Source organism: Rhinichthys klamathensis, unplaced genomic scaffold (genome assembly GCF_029890125.1).
Source record: "Rhinichthys klamathensis goyatoka isolate OS25496 unplaced genomic scaffold, OSU_Roscu_1.1 h1tg000184l_1, whole genome shotgun sequence".
Classification (NCBI taxonomy): Eukaryota; Metazoa; Chordata; class Actinopteri; order Cypriniformes; family Leuciscidae; genus Rhinichthys; species Rhinichthys klamathensis.
Window position 1 is genome coordinate 1,773,414 of NW_026606712.1, and position 20,405 is coordinate 1,793,818.

The following is a 20,405-nucleotide window of genomic DNA, read 5'->3' on the forward strand; positions in this document are numbered from 1 at the left end:
AACACTGAAGGGTCAGAAAATATTTGCTTAAGTTAATATTCAACATAATGTTCTGCGGGCGAGCGGACGATTCTAGATAAAATTGTGCACATGGCAGCAAGAGGGATTTCTTTGGTGTAATCAATAATTGTGTGGGTGAGTGTGCTAAATGAAGAAACAAATCACACCATTCAGTTCCCTATTTTCTATGTTGGACTACATAAGTCTATCCAACCAGAATGAAAAATTATGCCATAGTTCAATTATTCTGCCAAAACATCTATCCAACCAGGAATTTTCATTATGTTTCTTTAGCTCAACTGGTAGAACACGGCACTAGCACAGCCAAGGTAATAAGAACGATTCCCAGGGAATACATAGACTGAAAAATAAAATATGCTTTGGATAAATGCATTTCTATTTTTTACATACAATTTCATATTGCTCTACTTCACATTGTGCCTAACAACAACATTTTAAAAAATCACTCTAATCACAGTTCATTTGCATAACTGAAGGGGGTGTTTACATTAGACAAGCAGGGTAGAAACTTAGTGCCTTAGAACATCAATAGACTGTCATAGATCATAATCTGAATTTAGTGTCTGAACTAATTTAAACTAACACTGTAATGTACAATGTGAAAAAGTAGTGTGCTTAATTGTACTGAGTGTGCACCTGTAGTGTACTTAAAATTTTAATTTTTAAAAAATCTGCACTTGCATTTAATATAATTTAAATGAAATTAAAGGCTACTTAAGTGTACTAAGAATTTTCATGTATTAAATCGCTGATTTATTATTTATTTATAATATGTGAACAGTCTGTAACAAAACTTAAAAACAAGACCTCCCCCAACTTCCAAGGTTTTCAATGAAAGCCTGTAGACTTTTATATTAGATGTAGACTTTTATGATAGATTTTTATGTGAACTCATAAACATTTTTGTTGAGAAAATCGATAAGATGTGACGTTTACACACGTACCGAGAGCCGCTCTTCTGTTCGATTACACATGAAACAAATGTTTATACAATGTCTAGGAAAATGCTGAAAGAGCCATGCTGTACTGTAATGGCAATGTCTCATGCAAAGAAAACTCTAGTTTGATTAATTCAAACTAGTCTTACATAGCAAGATCTATAAGCCTCAAATATACCTTATAATCAAATATCATAACAGTGTCATTTTAATGAGGTATGCATGAGTGCAAACATTAGCAATAAGTTGCTGGCTGTAGTTCACTTTATAGCCACCAGTGTCGCTAATAACAAGGGTTTCTGAATTCTACATATTAGAGGACGACCGATAGTTGATTTTACCGATTACAATAGGTTGGACAACACTGGCCGATAACCGATTGATCAACCAATAGTTTTTAAAATGGATACTGAATGAAAATAACACATAAAATAGTGCTTAACTTTATTACAAAAATTGAAAAATAGTACTGAACCATGAACATGTACTTTTTAAATATAAAAAATATTATTATGATCATTTATGTTAGTTAATAGTGTATTAACTAATGTTAAGAGATACAACTTTAAAATGTAAAAATGTATTAGTAAATGCTAATACAAAACCGATCAATCGGTCGACCTCTACTACACATAGCCCCTTTAGAGAAAGTACACCTTCATGATGGTTTCTTTTTTGAAAAGTTCCATTTGTAATAAAGTCAAATTAAGAGTATTACTTTAAAGTACATTTTAAATCATTATGTTTTAAATCTATTCTCATGCTTTGAAGAAATATCTATAGACTAACATACTAAATTACTTGATTATAATTTGAAGTAATCAATATTACATTTAAAGATAATATATTATAAATGTTCTGAATGGCAACCTTACAAATCTGTAATTACAAATATATTTAGACACTGTGTGAAAATAAGTATTTTTCATTGCAAAAACAAAAAGTTATACAAGAAAATACTATTTCAGTCTTTCTACTTCAAAATTCCACGTATAATTTAAGGTGTAATTATTTGTGAAATTCTTTAGCAATTTCTTAATTAAAATTGTTTTAAAGTAAATTGGCAGTATACTATATTTGAAAAACAACAGACTAATGAAAATACATATAAAGATAGAGGGCCAAGAAAGCTTTTAGAATTCAGCTAATTGCATTTAATATCCATATAAACTATATTTTAATTGAATTGCAATTAACAATTTGTCTGTAAACTACATTCAGTTCACACTTAAGTATAAAAAATGGTAGCCTACAAGTGTATAACATTTAGGTTTGAGGCAACAGGCCTAATCAAAATTAGTTTTAAACTAGGCTGGAATGCTAGAAGTGTTGGTGTGATTTGAATTTTAAAGCAAAAGTATTTTGGTTCCCACACACAAATGTCTAGGGCTGTTAAAAGGTCACTGCTGGCCATGGTTTAGACTACCGAGTTAGCAAAGCCCCATTATCTAACATGAGTCAAGCCCATCTTGTGTTTATAATGCACAATAGCTGAAAGGGTGCCAAATGAACCTCAGGGATTAGCTTATTATCTTACATATGGGAGTCATTTTAAACAGGAGTATTTTTATTGTTCAAAGACTTTTATTGTTGCGGTAGATTACAAGCCTGCCAAGTTTCGCAAAAGGTAAGTGCACTCTTTAAAATGGGCTCTAATGTCAGCTAAAATGAGAGGAAAATCAAAAAGCCCTGTCTAAATCTGTTAGGGATTGACAGTCAGACAGGCTGAGCAACTATCATCTGATCAATTATTCACAACAAACATGTCTGTTGTATCTGATGAACATGAGTTGGTAGAAAGCCTTAAACCCTTTGAATGTTAAAGACATGACACAACTGACACATTTTATATACGTGTAAATCACCCGTCTTATCGGACCAACAAAGCAGTTTTACCCATGAGTCGTTTCAGGTATTCTTTAAAAATATGAGCCTCTGAAATGCTTGCTTCTCAATCACATTTGTTTTGACATTTAGTAGGATCTGTTTAGCTAATCGACGTAGCAATTAATCACATTTTTTTTGCTAGCATTCATTTTATAGAAGTTTGACTCATTCATCTCTCTGTGTTTATTTTTCACTTCAATAGAATGAGCAGCCTTTTAAATACAACCTAGTGCTACAATATTGAACACCGTTCATTGGTGTCTATCTTGTTCAGCAATATAGGCTATTTATTAACTTTTTTTACAACAGTTAGTTCCATGTTTGCCCGTTTCTAGACAGACAGTCAATATTAGTGGTGGGATTTTCCAGTGACTCTTTCTGGAAGTTACGTTGTTACACTAGTAGGTGGCAATAAGAGACTTTATAAGTGATTGATTTTGAATGAGTCACTTGAATCATTCATTCAACCAATTTGTTCCGAACTAATAATTCACTAATTCTTTCTTTATCAATGAGTCATTGAATCATTTACTCAAAACATTGAATGTTTCATGAACGAATCATGTTGTAACAGTTTTGCAGTGTTTGTTTTGTTTATCAACTAAATATTTTTAACACAGTAACTGGCAATATTGTGTCCAAAAAACCTTAGTTTTTATGCAACATTCAATAAACATCACACAATCATGCTGCCTTCTTCTTCAATACCTTCTCAGAACCTCTTGAAATAACGGAGCCTCGGATTCATATTTTGACTACAAGATCCTGAATCCATGATGTAGGAAAGTAGTTCCACACATAAGAAGGTCTTTGGGACGCCCCTTGGTTCTTCCCTAACTCATTTACATATTTGTTGTACTTGGGCTGATATATAGCCATAGCACACCCTTGCCTGAGTGATACTAATTTATTATAGTTAAAAATAAACTTTTTGAGTCACAGCTCAAAATTGTAAATTAAAGTTCATTCCCTGAGGATACATGCTACATAAAAGTACATTTTCTCCCAATTTGTAGAACCAATACACGATACCGGTTTCATTTTAAATCTCTTTGTGTAACTTCATGAAGTTCTCTGTCGCCACTGATAACATTACAGTTACTGCTTGATCCCTTTGGATAATCTTACACTGTGTCTACGTTGGACGCGACCGTTGTGAGCCCGACTAGAGCCGACGTGTGAATCACACCGCAAAAACTAGCCCGACAGACGCTCACGATGGCCGATGTTGGCAGACAGCTGACCGTCGGCTTGGTATGTCGTGGCCTTTAAAAATAAAAGTTCTTTATTGGCATCTATGGTTCAATCAATAACTTTTAACATCCATGGTTTCTTCACACTAAATAAAAAAAACGGTTCTTTTAAGAACTGAGGCTTGATTCACGAAAATCTTCTTAAGAAAGAAGTTAAGATAAGATAAAGAAGTTTGTAAGAATGTTCCTAAGTGCAATTCTTAAAAAATTCTTACGAAGTTCTCAAATATTTACTCCCTGAATGAAAAACACCTCAAAGCCCATCTTTTTGCAAAGCCTGCAGATTTCTGTGTTTTCACTGTTAAGCCGAGGACACACTTAACGACTGTAAGGCCGACTATGAATATAATTTGATATGCCCAAACCTGTCGAGTCAGAGACAGTTGCGTTCAGTCAGTGTTCACAGTCAGTGTTTAAAATCTCCAGTCTGTAAGTGTGTTCAGTTCAGTCTTAGAATGTTTCAGCTAGTCGTTAAGTGTGTCCCCGGCTTTACAAGGGTGCTATTAGGCATCTTCTGAAAGAGTACAGAATCTCAAATGTGAAAGAAGCAAAATGTGAAGAAGCAGCAAAAACTAGCGATAGCATATGTAAGCAAATGCATCATCAACAGCATATAAATTAAAACTGCCTAATATTACTGAATGAAATGTTGACCCAGGACGAGCTACAGGACTATGAAGCTTTGGAGGTGTTGATGGACTCGATCTACTCCATCTGTGTTTTGATCATCGCTCTGAAACCGATCGGGACGTAGTCTTTGTCAAAAAGTTGCTTATTTTTTAAACTTACTTTCAAGTGTTGATTTAAAAAAAAGAATGCATGAAGCTAAAATATAATGATTTTGTTTTGTTTTGTTTAAAAGCAGAGGGTCTGTTCTTTATTTTGATATATTGCGTGTTCAGATATCAGAGGTGGGTAGTAACGAAGTACATTTACTTCGTTACATTTACTTGAGTATTTTTTGGGAAAAATTTTACTTTTAAGAGTAGATTTAATTGTGGGTACTTTTACTTTAACTCGAGTACATTTCTAATGAAAAAACGGTACTTTTACTTCGTTACGTTGGGCGACGCTCCTCTCGTTACTTTATTTTAATGCAATATGTTGTTAAAAGCGTAGTTTATTCTAAGCGCGCACTCTCTCTTTTTTCTGGGCATGAGCGATGCTCAATTCACAAATGAATCACTCTTTTGAGTCGATTCTGTTCAAAGACTTCATCAAACAAGTTGGGCAGATCTGTCTAAATCGGTTCGCGAATCAGTTTGAATGATCTGTTCAGTTTCCTCACGCACTGAATCGTCTCGGAGTCGTAACAGGAAGATTTAAGAACATCAAGAGCGTCGTATGAAGTGGCGGTCCAGAGTCTACAGTACAGTCTAGAAAGTAAATCTGCAAATGCATCATATTTTTTGCCAGCGATGAAGATCTTTATTAGTTGAGCATCTTCGTATGTTACTTCGTAAGCTGTCTGTGAATGAATTATTCCACACGACGATACATTCGATTTCATTCAGGTAATACATTTTACAACCAAACAGATTATTACGCCATATAGCACTACTGCAAAGTATGACATTACCCTTTTTTTGGACATATACATTACTTTATACATTAAATAAGCTATCAACGTCCAGTTTATGAATGTGTGCACACACACAATGTGTGTATTGCGCAGTGGCGTGCGAACTCGACTTGAAAACGAATGCCTTTGCCTGCCTTATTAGACTCAGTTAACCAGTTTAAAGATGCTTTCATAAATATAGCCTACATTTAAATACATTTTGGAGAACAGACAGAAGAAGATCCGTGCATTTGATCGTTGTTTATGTTGGGCATGACATGACTGCGAGCACATGTGAAGAGTTTTAACACTTTCTAATCTGTGCCAATGGTTCCCACCCCTTTACATATGAATGCAAAACTCCATAGAGTCAGTTTATTCTGACATTGTCTAATAATCCAAATGTAGTTGTATAAGTTATTATACTATTATACAAACCAAAGGACAGGCAATGGTTTTCGGGCTATAGATATAATATACAGAAATAATGTTTGTCTCTTCTGTTTTTGTTGCAAAGATAGCTTATCTAATTATAATAATTTTAGTCATTAAAATGAAAAAATATCTAAATAATATCATGTTATATATATATATATATATATATATATATATATATATATAGGCCTATGTGATCCAAAGTAGGCCTAACTAGTAACTAACTACTTGAGTAGTTTTTTCATTGGATACTTTTTTACTCTTACTCAAGTAACTTTTAAGATTATTACTTTTACTTTTACTTTGAGTAAATATTTCTATAAGTACTTGTACTTTTACTTGAGTACAGTTTTTGGATACTCTACCCACCTCTGTCAGATATTCATACAAAAAATGCCAAAAAATGCCAAAAATAAAAACTTTTTTCAAAAACGCTGGCAGGGAAAGAGTTTCATGAATCCTTCCCCTGATTCTTAAAACTGGTTCTTGGATTCTTTGGTGAACCCAAAATGGTTCTTCTATGGCATCACTGCAAAAATCCCCTTTTAGAGCCTTTATTTTTAAGAGTGCATATAAATGTAACTGGGTTTGGGCTTGAGAGAGGATAGGGACAGAATGCAAAGGGGCCTGAAGATGCATTTTTAAAGCAAAACACAGCGTGATATATTACATAATGGCCAAGGACCACTGAATCAAAAAAGAAAGAAAGCAACACTTAAAAACACTTTAAAAACAATGAAAATTTAATAAAGTGTTGATGCATTTTGTATACAGATTGCTCATGATTGCTTTGACATACTCTGACAGGCCTTACTGATAACATAATGACTCGCGCATCTTGTAATTGTGATGAGGTTTAGTCAAGTACCAATAGATGCTCAGTGATGCCTTCAGTATGACTTTTTGTTTATAGGAAAACAGGCTTTTCTTAAAGTGAAAGCTTACATTAAACTGCCAAATCGGTACATATTTAGCCTATATTGTATTGTGATTTGTACATTAAATGCATTCATTCATTGTTTGCTGAATCTTGTTTCCATGAAGAGTTTGTAATATTTTTTTGAGATATAACTTAAAGTGTCAAATCCGGTCCTAGAAATTAATTCACATCGCAAATAGCTGGAAATGCAATCAAAGTTTGAGCAATACAATCAAGGAAACAAAATAACGGCTAATTTACCCAATCTTATGCGCCGAAAAACAATTCATAATTTCATTAACCTTTACGAAAACAACGGACATGATTATTAACCTTGCTTTAAAGCAGCACATGAAAGGGAACTGGAAAAAAAAATTAATTTATGTTAAGCAGCACTGACACAATTTGTCATGGCAGGAGTTGTACTCATCATTTTAATTTAGAAAATAGAAGGCAATTCCTTAACTTTGACATGAAATACTATGTGGTATCCTTCACCTGGACGAGCTGGCAGCGCGGCAGCTGTGAAATGAATGTCTGCTCTTGCATTACATGCATTCACAATGATTTGTGTACAAATCAATAATCAAAATGGTGGCAGGAGGGCTCGAACCCCAGTAGTTATTATTTTTAGATATTTTCACTTGCCCCTCCACAGAAAAAAAAAAAAATATATATATATATATGTTTGTTTTTGTTTGTTTTTTATTTGTCTTTACAAGATGTGCCAAGCTGATAGCCGATCAAGCTGAGCTCCTATCCATAAAATCAAAGGGTACTTCAACTGAGTATTGTGTGTGTGTGTGTGTGTGTGTGTGTGTGTGTGAGAGAGAGAGAGAGAGAGAGAGAGAGAGAGAGAGAGAGAGAGAGAGAGAGAGAGAGAGAGATCTGGCAAATGTGGTTTATTAAGACACAAATGAAATGTGTATAATGACATGGTTATTACAACATAAAGGTTTATGAGGACACTTCCTTTGTTCTCGTAAACCAAATGGTTTAAAAATACAAAACTGTGTTTTTTATATATGTATATTATATACTAGGGTGTAACGATGCACGTATTCGTATTGAACCGTTCGGTTCGGAACCGAGCGATTCGTTTGACCATTTTTCCTGCCAGTGCGACCAAAATTGTGTTTGCATTCGTCCAACATCAGATAGCAAACGGAATGAAACTGCGCTACTCATTTGTGCTTTATCAGTTTGGACCAATGTCAGTGCAGCACGAGCCGATGTTGATCAAGCGACACTGTTACTTCACAGCGCTAAGATATCCAGTAAAGAAAGCATTTGAATTTGCCACAGAAGTAATAACATCGCTGTGAGATCTAGTGAGAAGCATTAAAATTTCTCTGTTATTAAAGGGACACCAGGCAGGAATCCCGTTTTTGTCAAACAGTGACCCCTAGAGTCGCTGTGGAGAACTTGTATTTAACGTTAATGTCGTAAATACCACTCACGCAGAGCGTGACATGGCGTGACAGTACATTGTGTTTAATTTGTCGTTTAATGAGATCTAATATATGTTCAATGGCAGAACTTTTGCCAAGTGTGTCAGAGGTTCTGGGTTCTAATCCGTACTAGTAGTATAGTTTATTTTCCTCATCAAAACCGATTGTTTATTAGTGATTGTATATCAAGCATGGACAAGTTTTTTGTGCATTAGGTTTTGTGATTTCACCGTAACAAATATAGAGAGTCTCTCAGTTCCTGCAACGGATTGAGGCGCGCGTCCGTGTAAAGACTATGCGGCGTGAGTGATAATGAGCGACACCTGTGAGACGCACCGGTCTCGTATCTCTCACGGAGGAGCGGAAGCATAAAAGGAGGAGCGACGACAGTGCAGATGGAGAGACCGGTGCGTCTCACAGGTGTCGCTCATTATCACTCACGCCACCGGCCTCGCACCGTCCTCTCACGTCCCTCGACCTCGCCCTGCTCACCACAGTTATGTTTATGTTAGTTTATATCATTTGTTTTACATGGGTGTATTTTAACAGTGTTGTTCAATAAAACCCATATAATTACTTACTTTGATACTTTATTTGAACCAATAGGCTATATGCACGCATTACTTCCGCCTTTGACGCAAGACTGCTCTTCAGTTTCTGGTTGGGGAGATTTAAAGCGGAGGAAAACGGGATTATGGCAGAGTCTTCAAAATTTGCTGTCCTCCCGTCTTTGAAACGAAACTTTCATACGTTTAGATGTCATTTTATATATATATATATAGTTATGTTTATTTAATATAATAAAGCAAATAAGCATTTACAAATTGAGGGGTGGCTGTGTCTGTTTTTGTGACTAACGTTCCTTTAGTATAGCCAAAGAGTATAAAAGCCAATATAAATTCTCGGTATCGGCGGAAGTAATCCAGCATCCTCCTTATACCTTCACCGGAAATACGTCATTCACCGCCGTGCATAGAGCCTATTATTAGCCTATTGCTTGTTAATATATATTTGTATTTTAATTTTTAAGTCATTTTAAAGGCTGTTGTTAACTTGGATCTATTTTTACCACAAAAAATTTTTATCCGATTACTCGATTAATCGATGGAATAATCTGTAGAATACTCGATTACTAAAATAGTCGATAGCTGCAGCCCTAGACCAAACCAATCAACGAAACAAGCAACAGGTGTACAACTTCATCAATCAATGAGGAACCATAAACAAACTCAAACACATGAAACAGAACCAAACCAAAACATGTGCAAAACCCACCGAAAACCAACACAAGCACAGATCATCTGTGACAACCTTTATCAATTTTATCGTAGACATATATAGCTACCTTAATTCACAATAATGTTCAATTCACTACATAAAACCAAATGTTTACGTTTACAAGTCATTAAAAACCATGTACAGTATATGAAACTTGACTCTTTCATCTAAAGTATCATATTTTTCAGATACAGAAGGACACTGCAGAAAATGAAAAATTTAGCAGTTGCTGATTGCACAGATGGCGAGGCAATGAAATTTAAAAGATTACAGCCATAAATGAGTCTGTGGATGTGTCTGCTTGCACATCTAGCAGATGAAGTACAGGGAACTTTCTTGTGGATGAAACTACATTTACCTTCACAATGCTCTGGCACAAACATCATTAGCCCAGAGACCTTTCTAGAAGCACGGCAGGGGATTGTGCACCTGCTACTGCTTGACAAACTCCCTCTCTGCCCGGGTGTTCGGTTTTAAGGGCATTGTGGTCCTCTGCCAGACCCAAGCAGCCAGAGAATTCAACTGCCAGCAGAAGTTTATGATTTGAGACAAATATAAACACCTGCAAAAAGGTAGATTTGCCCAGGTTTTTCTGCATCAAAATGAGAGCCAAGAGCATTTTTAGAGTATAATAGGCAGCTTTTTCATTCGAACATTAACTGTGACCACATACAGTACTTACTGTTCTTACATTTGGCTTATCTAAAAATAAAAAATTACAGCAGCTTTCAGATCTAAAAACCTAATCTTTAACACTCAGATTTATATTGCCATAAATGAAACGGAAAGGTTAACATGTCAACCTCATTCCAATATGCTAGCTCCGATAATGCTGTTGGCTCCTCAATTCAGATCAATAATATCTAGCTCATTCCCAGAACAGTGCTGGGAGCTCTCCAAACATCAAAAGACCTTGACACAGGACTTGGGAACTGGCTGACACTGCATGCACCTCAACAACTTTGCTGAACCTTTAGAAATTAAATAAAGTATATAAGTTTGAAGCATGCAATAAAAGACTGCAACCGTGAGTTACGGTAACTACACTCCTCCACACACACACACACACACACACACACACACACACACACACACAAACAAAAAGGTAGTCTGCTTTACAATTTCTGGACTGATATGGGGTCAATGCATCCGCTTAAGAGAGTATTTAAGGACTGTTTCCGTATAGTTCAAAGTTAATTAGTAACCACAGCAGTGTATATAAAGTAGACTTTGGATCATACCTCTGACAGCATTCATTATATATATAACAGATTGGTCTTTCAATGGTGCATTAAGATATGATGTATTTACTCTAAAGATACTCAATATGAAAGGAATATATACCTTAAGCCGACACACTTTCTATAAGCCTTTATCTTCAGTGAGTGTTTATCTTGAAGGACACAAAACTCCACACAAAAAAACAGAACCTCACACTTCAATATTTCAGATACAGTCTGACATGTCAAAGTAAATGACATGGATATTATTCCTGTTTCTTGTTGTCTAGTCGTAGAATTCAAAAATCACCATTTAGTTTTAGGCTTCAGATTGACTTATTTTTGTCATTTATAGCTTAATCTAGTTAGTAGCCGATTAAAACACCTTTAAATCCCTGACTAAACATCTGTTGTTGTTGTTGTTGTTTTTATGGTGCCTTCAGAAATGCAAATAGCACAAGTGACAAAAATACATGCATTGTGGGTGGAAAGGAAAGAGCTTAAAGCAGGATGAGGTTTTAATTCATGAGAATTTTGGTGTCTTTTTTTTTTTTTAGATCATTTATCCTTTTGATTACTGGAAGAAAATGACTCTAATCTGTGGAGTATTAAGGAATTATAATCGTTCTTTTTAATGAGGCATGCTGTTTTGGTTATTTTTCAATAAAAATAATTGAACAGAGGAATAAAAGAGCCTGTCATTAATAGTCACACATGGCTGATCATTTCTATTATACCATCCGATGTCTATAATAACTAATTCACAAAAATAAATGGCACTAATTCTGACAAGTCCAGTTCTGTTTTATGCTCACCTGCATTGTCACATTAAAAAGTACTTTGTAAGAGCACAATACATAAAGCAAACACATCAAGGCCTGGTTTCACACACAGGGCTTAGACCAGGGGTGTCCAATCCTGCTCCTGAAGGGCTTTTGTCCTGCAGAGTTTAGCTTAAACCCCAATTAAACACACCTGAAACAGCTATTCAAGGTTTTAAGGCATACTAGAAACTTTGTCAGGTGTGATGAGGCAAGTTGGAGCTAAACTCTGCAGGACAGTGGCCCTCCAGGACCGACTTTGGCTTACACTAAGCCAGGATTACTGGTGAATAAAAAAAAACATTACTGGTGTGTATCTTGAGATAAAACAATGGCACTGACATAGGCCTAGTTTAAGATATGTCAGTGCAAGTTGCTTTCAGTTAAAACAGCTCAAACATGCATTTTAGTCTGGGACTAGGCTTTTCTCAGCATGCCAACTGTTACTCTTGTCCCCAAGTGTCCTACTATGCATATCATATACCCTATATGAAACATTACAGAGGAATGACAGCCAAATTATACATATGCCACATATGCCATCTGTGACCATGCATGCAGTCTGACCTAATGACTCCTCTATTGTTCAGGTCCAGAGATCTCAGCTCAACTGTCTGTTACACAGACAGACAGATATTTGACATTCTATTATCATTGAAATCAGGTTTGGCAGTCTTATGACATCAGTGTCAAACACATAGATCATGCACCGTTCATATTTTCCAATATGCCACCATTAGGTCGATCTATGGAATTAAGGTGATTCTTCAAGTAGGAGTGCTCTTTTGTCTAATGAAACTGATTTTGAAAGAAAAAAAAACATCTAAAATCATCTCTCATTTTAAAGAACAAATTAAAACAGATTATGTACTCTGCCAATGTTAAATTCAGAGATATGTTAGATTAGCCAGTATTTCTCCAAACTTCCCCTCTTCAACATGTAAAGGATAAAAAAAATGGTTAATATCATATTAATTCTACTTTGCAATGTGTAATAAGAACTTAAAAAACACATTTTCAGTTCGTTTGATATTGATGTGTAGCCTACTGTGTAGCCTACTTTTTTCAAAACTGCTGTCATTAAGTTTTCCCATAAAACTTTATTTTAAAATACGATGACGTTAGTGCAAAATGACAGGGGGCGTGTTTCTGCAATAAATAACGTTACATAAAATAAATAAATGGTCATTACCAAATGGTTAAGGTTTAATTCAAAGTTTTAACGATTTTCAATATCAGAAACAATCAATTACATTTGAATAGTATACATTTAACGCTATAACTGCTAGCTAGATAACTTGTGTTAGAATGTTCAAGGCTTAATCGACTTCTCTAACAACGGCTCATTACCGTCAGACATAATATCAAAACTCCACACCATCACAAATTACACCGAAATCCACTTGAAAAATGATCAAGGCCATGGTCGGGAATTTATTGATACACGTTTTGACAGTCATTTCAAGTAGTCAAAAGTGCCTCCATAATTGAAGAACCCCTCATACATCAGAATACTGAACTGTTATGTTTTACTTACCTTGTGTGACCGCTCTCAACACGTGGACGTGCATGCAGAAAAACGCCCACCAACTCCAAGTGCACAATGCAAACTTTCTCTTTCCATTCCCGCTCACATTCCTCCCGGAGAAACGTGTAAAAATCTTGGAAGAAGAGCTCCTGTGATCACACATGATGGCATTATTGTCCACGCATGTGAGAAATGATGTAGAGTAAGCGCGCGCTGTGGCTTTACGGAAGCCGTTGCCTCCTGAGTAAACACTGTCCTCCTCCACTGCCGTGTTGTGTCTCCCAGGTCTGTGTGCTTTAGACAGAACTGTGAATTTTCTCTCTGTGGGATCACATCCACTGGCGTCCATTCCGGTTTCCGCTCTCCGTAAGTTTCTTATTCACGAGAAGTGACAGTTAGAAAACGTACATTCTGTCCAGTCGAAAGTTCCCGGCAAATGACGTGCTTTTCATTAACAGTTAAATGCAGCTACTGCGCGTGAAGCCCGCGAATTGCACACAAGTCATTACGGGTTTATAAACATACAAAGTCCTGACTCTTGCTGTAATTAACGTTAAATGTATGCATTACACCGATGACACCACAATGATTCACTTTACAGGATCCCGCCAGTCTTTTTTTTTATTATTATTTCTCACTTTCAAAGCACACTCACTTATCTCTTCAAGTCTCATGCGTGAATATTCGCAAGATCCCCTCTTACTTTCCAGATCCAGTTGCATGCAGAGCTGCTCCTCCTGTTTGCTGTTATTTCAACATGTTGGAGGGATTGCAAAGAAAACCATAATCAACCAAACTATCAATCAACTAACGTTACCAGTCGACTGATGTACAATAGCTATCGACAATAATCCATACGGTTGCATGCAGCCACGTAAACCAAGTCAAAGACACCCAAAACCAGTGTGCGTACTAATATGACCTCTCTTAAATTCACCGGCAGTGCCTGATGAAACGTCGAAGCGCATTTGATTATAGGAACAAATCAATAAATACATATGTATATATCGCAAGGTATCCCAGGTGCTCCGGCGGACTCTGGAAATGCCCTGCGAGCTAAAGCAACAAGCGGCTGGTCGTTGTGTACGTGTGAGCAGAGCTCCGGCTCACAGCGAACTGAAGCGAGTGAAATGTAGTGTACAGGTCCAGCAGCGCACTTACACTTACAGCAACTTCCATTGAGAGCTGCAGCCGCGCTCCCTCTCACTCACTCACTCACTCACCTCCGCCCCACTAAAGACTCATTGGCTGCTGCAGCTGGAGGCAATACTTTATACACTCCTAGTACTATTGCTGCATGCCTTATATTTGCTTATATACTTATATATAAAACGGGTGCGAATTAAATGGAGGGTGTTGGGGGGGTCTCTTGTCGCCCTAAATAAAACTTGAAGGATATCAAAACACACTGTTGGGCTTGGGGGGCGTTACTTACAAGTACAAGTTTGTATTAAAAAAGGAACATTTCAGTAGCATTTTAAACAACCTTTCAGTGACCTAAAACGCATTTGCAAACAGAATCGCCTTTGAAGTGGCCATAAATCAAAATTGTCTATTCTTATTTTTTTTATGGAATATTGCATTTTCTTATAAATGATTTATCCATTCACGTAGTTTAAAATAAATCATGTGCCCTCGAAATAACTTCTCCATCTTGCAGCGACATCTCTTCTCTGATGACGTGTTTACTGGCGTGAGGGCGGGGTAACCTGTCACTCACATGACATCACAGCCATAGCAAACCACAACCATCCAATTCCCCATTGAAAAAATCAAGTCCCGCCTTTCATTTTTTCTTGTTCGAGAAGCCGTCTTACTCGGATATATGTCCCAATTTGGAAGAAAAGACTATCACGACTTCTGTTTCATGCCGACTTTAAGGGGTTAGTGCACCCAAAAATGTCAACCACACCTCTATGAGTTTCTTTCTTCTGTTAAACACAAAAGAATATATTGTGAAGAATGTTATTTTGTGTTCAAGAGAAGAAAGAAACTCATACAGGTTTGGAACAAGGGTATGTAAATGATGACAGAATTATAATTTTTGCGTGAACGTATACAAAGTTTTAGATGGGGACACATGTTTGCAAGAGAAACCTCAACAGATTGAGCCTCAATTTCAAATTACCTTTACCTCTTAACAAGAGGTAATTTCAGTGCAAGTGTCATTTCATTGCAAATCAAAAACTAGGTTTTCACCAAAAAGTTCAAATGTAAAAAAAAAAAAAAAAAAAAAAAAAAAAACATACCTAACTGAATTAGGTTGCCTCAACAAAATTAATTTAAGGATAATTTCACGTGTAGAAATTACTCTGGAAAGTAATACAGTTTGACTTTTTTTAGAACTTCTTGTAACCTTTTTGTCATCCGACAATGAAAATGTACCTTTTTTTTGTTATACGAAAGGTCTTATACGAATACGAATCTGCCATGTCAATAAAAAATAAAAGTACCTAATTGACACAACATGCTGTTTTAAAAAAACAAAACAAAAAAAAACAAATGGGCAACAAGATATAATAAGACCAGGCAGATAGAGGACTAAAAAAAATATACAAATAAAATTAACAATAGTAATATATTAAGATATAATACAGTAATATTGATGAAAATAATATTAATAACTAATATACTAATATTAATGAAAATAAATATTGTTGAAAAGGTTATAACACCATTAGGGGTCCTATATAGCACTTTTAAAGCATCATGTTTCTTTATGGAACCTTATAAAAGGGGTTCTATTTAGCACCAAAAAGGCTTCTACTATTGTTACAAGCCGAAGAACCCCAATTTTTTACTGTTTAGAACCATTTTTCTGGGATTACAACAAAATTCTATAGTTCTAACCCTAAGTGTTGATTCTGCTATATAACTCATCCAACTTTTTGTGCTATTGGCAACTTAAGGTGAAGTGTTTAGACTTTCTTGAGTCTTAAAAAAACATAGCAACATGCTGAAAACCACCGTAGCAAGAATTTTGAGAAAACTCTGTTCAATTTGGTGCTTAATATCATGCTTACACCAAACCCTTTAGATTTAGAAACCCAAACCTTGAGCTTGACGCTTTGTAATTAAGACTTTAAATGCCACATATAATCCACCTGAATGTCTCATTGAGTCTAGACACCTGGGGTCTTTAATTGCTCAGGCCAGTGTTATAATTCATTCCGTGGCTGATATTTGTGAGAGCAAGAAAGAAAAGGCAAAACAAATGCCTTTGTCATCACAGCAGGAAACTCTCGGTTTCATAAATGCAGATTGTTCTATATTAATGCAATACAAATAATCAGTGCCGACTCCATCATACCAAACAAGCAGTCCTTTCATCTTCTCTATGTTAACAAATCTGAGCATGAACGATTATGTCAATGAATTCTTGTAAATGGAGCTCTCTTTGTTTACCTGAGTTATAACTGTCAACGCTGAGAGGCTGTTTGATAAGGCTGAGTCACATGATGCCTGGGTTATTTATCACCGCATCGCTGTGATATGTGATTCATCAGCTAGAGATTTTCCATAATCAAAGAGCCCCGTTATGGTTTTAAGACAGCCGACATGATTATTGCGTGTTAGTCGCTGTGCCCGACTGAAGGTGCACGTTGTTTTCGCGCTCAGCTGTTTTGTGTTTCTGATAAGAGATGATGCATATGGCGAGACACTCTGCATAAATGCTTCTGCATCTGTTTATTTCAGAGCCTTGTGTGCGTGGCAAACAGCGTTGAGACAAAGCCAGCAACAGCAGGTCCTTTTTACTTCATGCCTTTCAGATTCAGGTCCTGTTTCCTGTCAATAAATAGTTAGTGTAAACTGTTTGTCTGGGAACAGTCCATCTCATATGCTGAAAATTGGTTACTTCTGTGCTTGTGTGGCCTCAAGATCACTCAAATCCCACGTTCCCTCAAGCCGGTCACAGTCCATCCCCTGCTGGCCACATTCATTGTTGGATCTCAGTAAGCAGAGCTTTGACTGGGAGCAAACTGGGCTACCTTTCCTCACTGGCATCCAATAAATCATTTCTTCCTCTTATCTAAGCCAGAACCACAAGAACCCCGCAATCAGATGAAAAGGATACGTCAAGTCTGTAGACAGAGCATGTGTGGCCATGGGGTTTGTTGTCACCATGCTGGGGGGCTGAGAGGTGCTGGATATCAGAGAGATGAGATAACACACGGCCCGGCTTAAGAAGTCATGCTCCTTCTGTGAAGTATCTCAACCCCCTTGTCAGATACAGATCAACTGAGCAAATGTATCTTCTTTTTTTAGGATGATAAATGACTTATCGTAATGGCAATAAATGTTTCCCTCTCTGTTGGAAGAAAGATAGGCTCTCTGGACAGATTCCAGAATATATTTATCTACTTCTCCTTATAACGTGCAAGTGACATTTCTGATTGGTTCCTCAAGTGCCTCAGGGTTTAATAGAGAGTTCACCCAAAAATTAAAATTCAGTTGTCATTTACTCATCCCTATGTCGTTCCAAACCCATATTATTTTTTTTGATTCTGTGGAAAACCAAAGGAGATCTTTTAAATAAGGTTTATAATGCTTTTTCCATTCAATGAAAGTAAATGGTGGCCAAAAATGACCATAAAGTAAAATGCAAGTCACGGGCTGCCTGTTTTGTTTTCTTGGACCTTTGTTCATGTGTCCTGACTACACGCTGTTCTGTTGCCTTCCACCTTGTGGATTAATCTTTTCTTCATTCGAACCCGTTTTAACTCCATCGTCATCATCTGGACTAAACGTGACATATATTCCAAGTCTTTTAAAGCTTCTATATATCTTGCTTGGCAGCTTAAACATTCTGCTACACTTCTCTGTTTGTATTTGACGTAATAGATAAAATCTTAAGATTTGGAATGATGTGGGTGAATAATGGGTGAATAAATGATAATTGAATGATGTGGTGGAAATGACAGATGCTGCTTTTTCCATTCAGTGAAAGTGAAGGGTGACAAACAAGGATAAAAAAATGTCATAAACACAATTTAAGTTGAAAACATGACTTGGGAATAATCAAAGAATTTTGAAGCATCTGAGGAACATAACTCAATAAATAATTAGCATGTGACACAAAGTTATGTCATTAAACTCTAGATGGCGAAGGCTGATAGGTCCTTAACTTAATTTGTTAGCGATCACATCGTTATCTACATAGAGCAGCTGATTGGTTGCTGTGGTATCAGCAGCCAATGAGCTCGCTGCTCAACATTCAAATACTTGGAATTGGTTGCCGTAAGCAGTTTGCAGCGCGCGTTCAGAAACCCTCCTCCTTCCCCAGCTCCACCTGTATAGATCTGCTATACGGGGTTATGCATGCATGTTATTTGTGCAGCAGCAGCAGCAGCATGTCTTACTTGCTCACAGCAGCATGTCTGTAAAAGTATTGGAAGTAGCAACTCTCTGTACTTGCTCTGCAGCAGCGTAGCAGATCTATTCTGCCAAGACCAAATACATCAACATTACCATATCCATTACCATTCCAATCTCTCTGAGAGTTGTCATGACAGAAATATTCACACACACACTTGCTGTGTCCGAAATCGCCCGCTGTACGCTTAAAGTCCCCATGAATTCAAAATTGACCATACTTACTTTGTTTGCCTAAATTGATCGTTTTGTGGTGAACAGGTCATCCATGCAAGTCAATCCACACAAAAATATTTTTTGGCTTCGTAATCTTTAATCAAAATCTGAAATTTCCCCTCCCCTCTGCATTGGAGGACCTCCCCTGATGACGTAGGTTTGACGGTTTGGGTGTCTGCTTAACATCCGTAACCACGCCCCTCCAACTGACAGTAGACAGGCTGAATGAAAACACCTACTTTTCTAGATCCAATCAGGTGCTAGTTGGAAAAAAAGCCACGCCCACTATTTTGCCTCATTTAGTATTCCGTTTCTCTCGGAAATACGTCACAACACTGGAGAAAAGTCTCTTGCAACTTCCGGTTCACGGGGACTTTAAATAGGGCACTATTTGTGGGGACAGCCATTTGGTGTCCGAAACCATGGTTGACTTTATTAAGTGCACTAATTCAATCCCACAATGCACCGTATTAACGATTGTACAACCGATGTATGCTCAACGGCTAGAGAATACCCATAATGCACTGTGAGAGCCGCGCACTGAATGAATTCCCGCGTCTGGCCAGGAGATGGCGCCTTCAGCTGAATCAATCATCCTTCCAGTTTTCAAATTGCTGGTCCAGCGTAATATCATACAGGTATAAATTCCTTTTTAATTTGTTATTAAATTGTTTAATTACGTTTTATATGCTAACTTCCATGTCAGGTTTCAAGATAAATCTTTTCATTATATACTGGAGCTGCCAGTTTACCAAGTTTCAAATTATTATTATTAAACAGTAAGCAGAAACAATGCAAAAGCGGCAGCACTTCTGGCGCACTCAGTGTCCAAATTCACTTGCTCATTTTTATCAACTCGTTCAAGTGGACTATATTAGTGGAGTAATGTAGGGAATAGTGAATGAGGGTATATTTCGAACACAACAACTGTCTTTTTTGTCCTATTTGCTCACCATTTTCACTTTCATTAAAACATCTCCTTTTGTGTTCAGCAGAAGAAAGAATGTCTGAGCTTGTAACTATATGCATTTGACATAAGAATTTAAACAATACAGGTTTGGAATGACATGAGGGTGAATAAATGATGACATTTTTAGGTGAACTATCCCTTTAAAAGGAAGCGCATCACTTTTTTGAGTAAATGATGTGCCGTGCACTGCCTTGAGCTAAAAGAGTTGGTGCATATTGTCTTATTTTGTCGCACAATCATCATGCAAGAATGATGTCCTATGGGAGCAATCTTTCAGGCAACCAGAAATCGCAATGCTTTGTTGTATCTGTTTTGTTTGAAGCACTAGGAACTCTAAACAAGTCTGCATTCGTCTTTTGCTTTGATAAGCAGCCTCTATTACTCATTACGAGGCCTGAATGACTGTCTCCTTGCCAACACTCAGTGTGGCTCATAACAGACCAAGCAGATGCAGAAAATCCTTCATCCTGTAAGGGAGGAAGACACTGCTGCGAGCTACCGCACCAGCATAGCATCTGGATGGTAGTACAAACT

General features: G+C 36.8%; 1 protein-coding gene across 3 annotated transcripts in view; it reads right to left on the reverse strand.

Annotated features, from left to right (window-relative positions):
* Nucleotides 1–13,793, reverse strand: part of sdk1a (sidekick cell adhesion molecule 1a) — a 363,622-nt gene extending 349,829 nt beyond the window's left edge. For all 3 annotated transcript variants that reach the window (XM_056261644.1, XM_056261643.1, XM_056261642.1), the window contains exon 1: nt 13,322–13,793. In XM_056261644.1, coding sequence (XP_056117619.1) covers nt 13,322–13,661 — 340 coding nt within the window. In that variant the 5' untranslated portion in view covers nt 13,662–13,793. The remainder of the gene's footprint in view (nt 1–13,321) is intronic.
* Between the last annotated feature and the right edge of the window lie 6,612 nt (nt 13,794–20,405).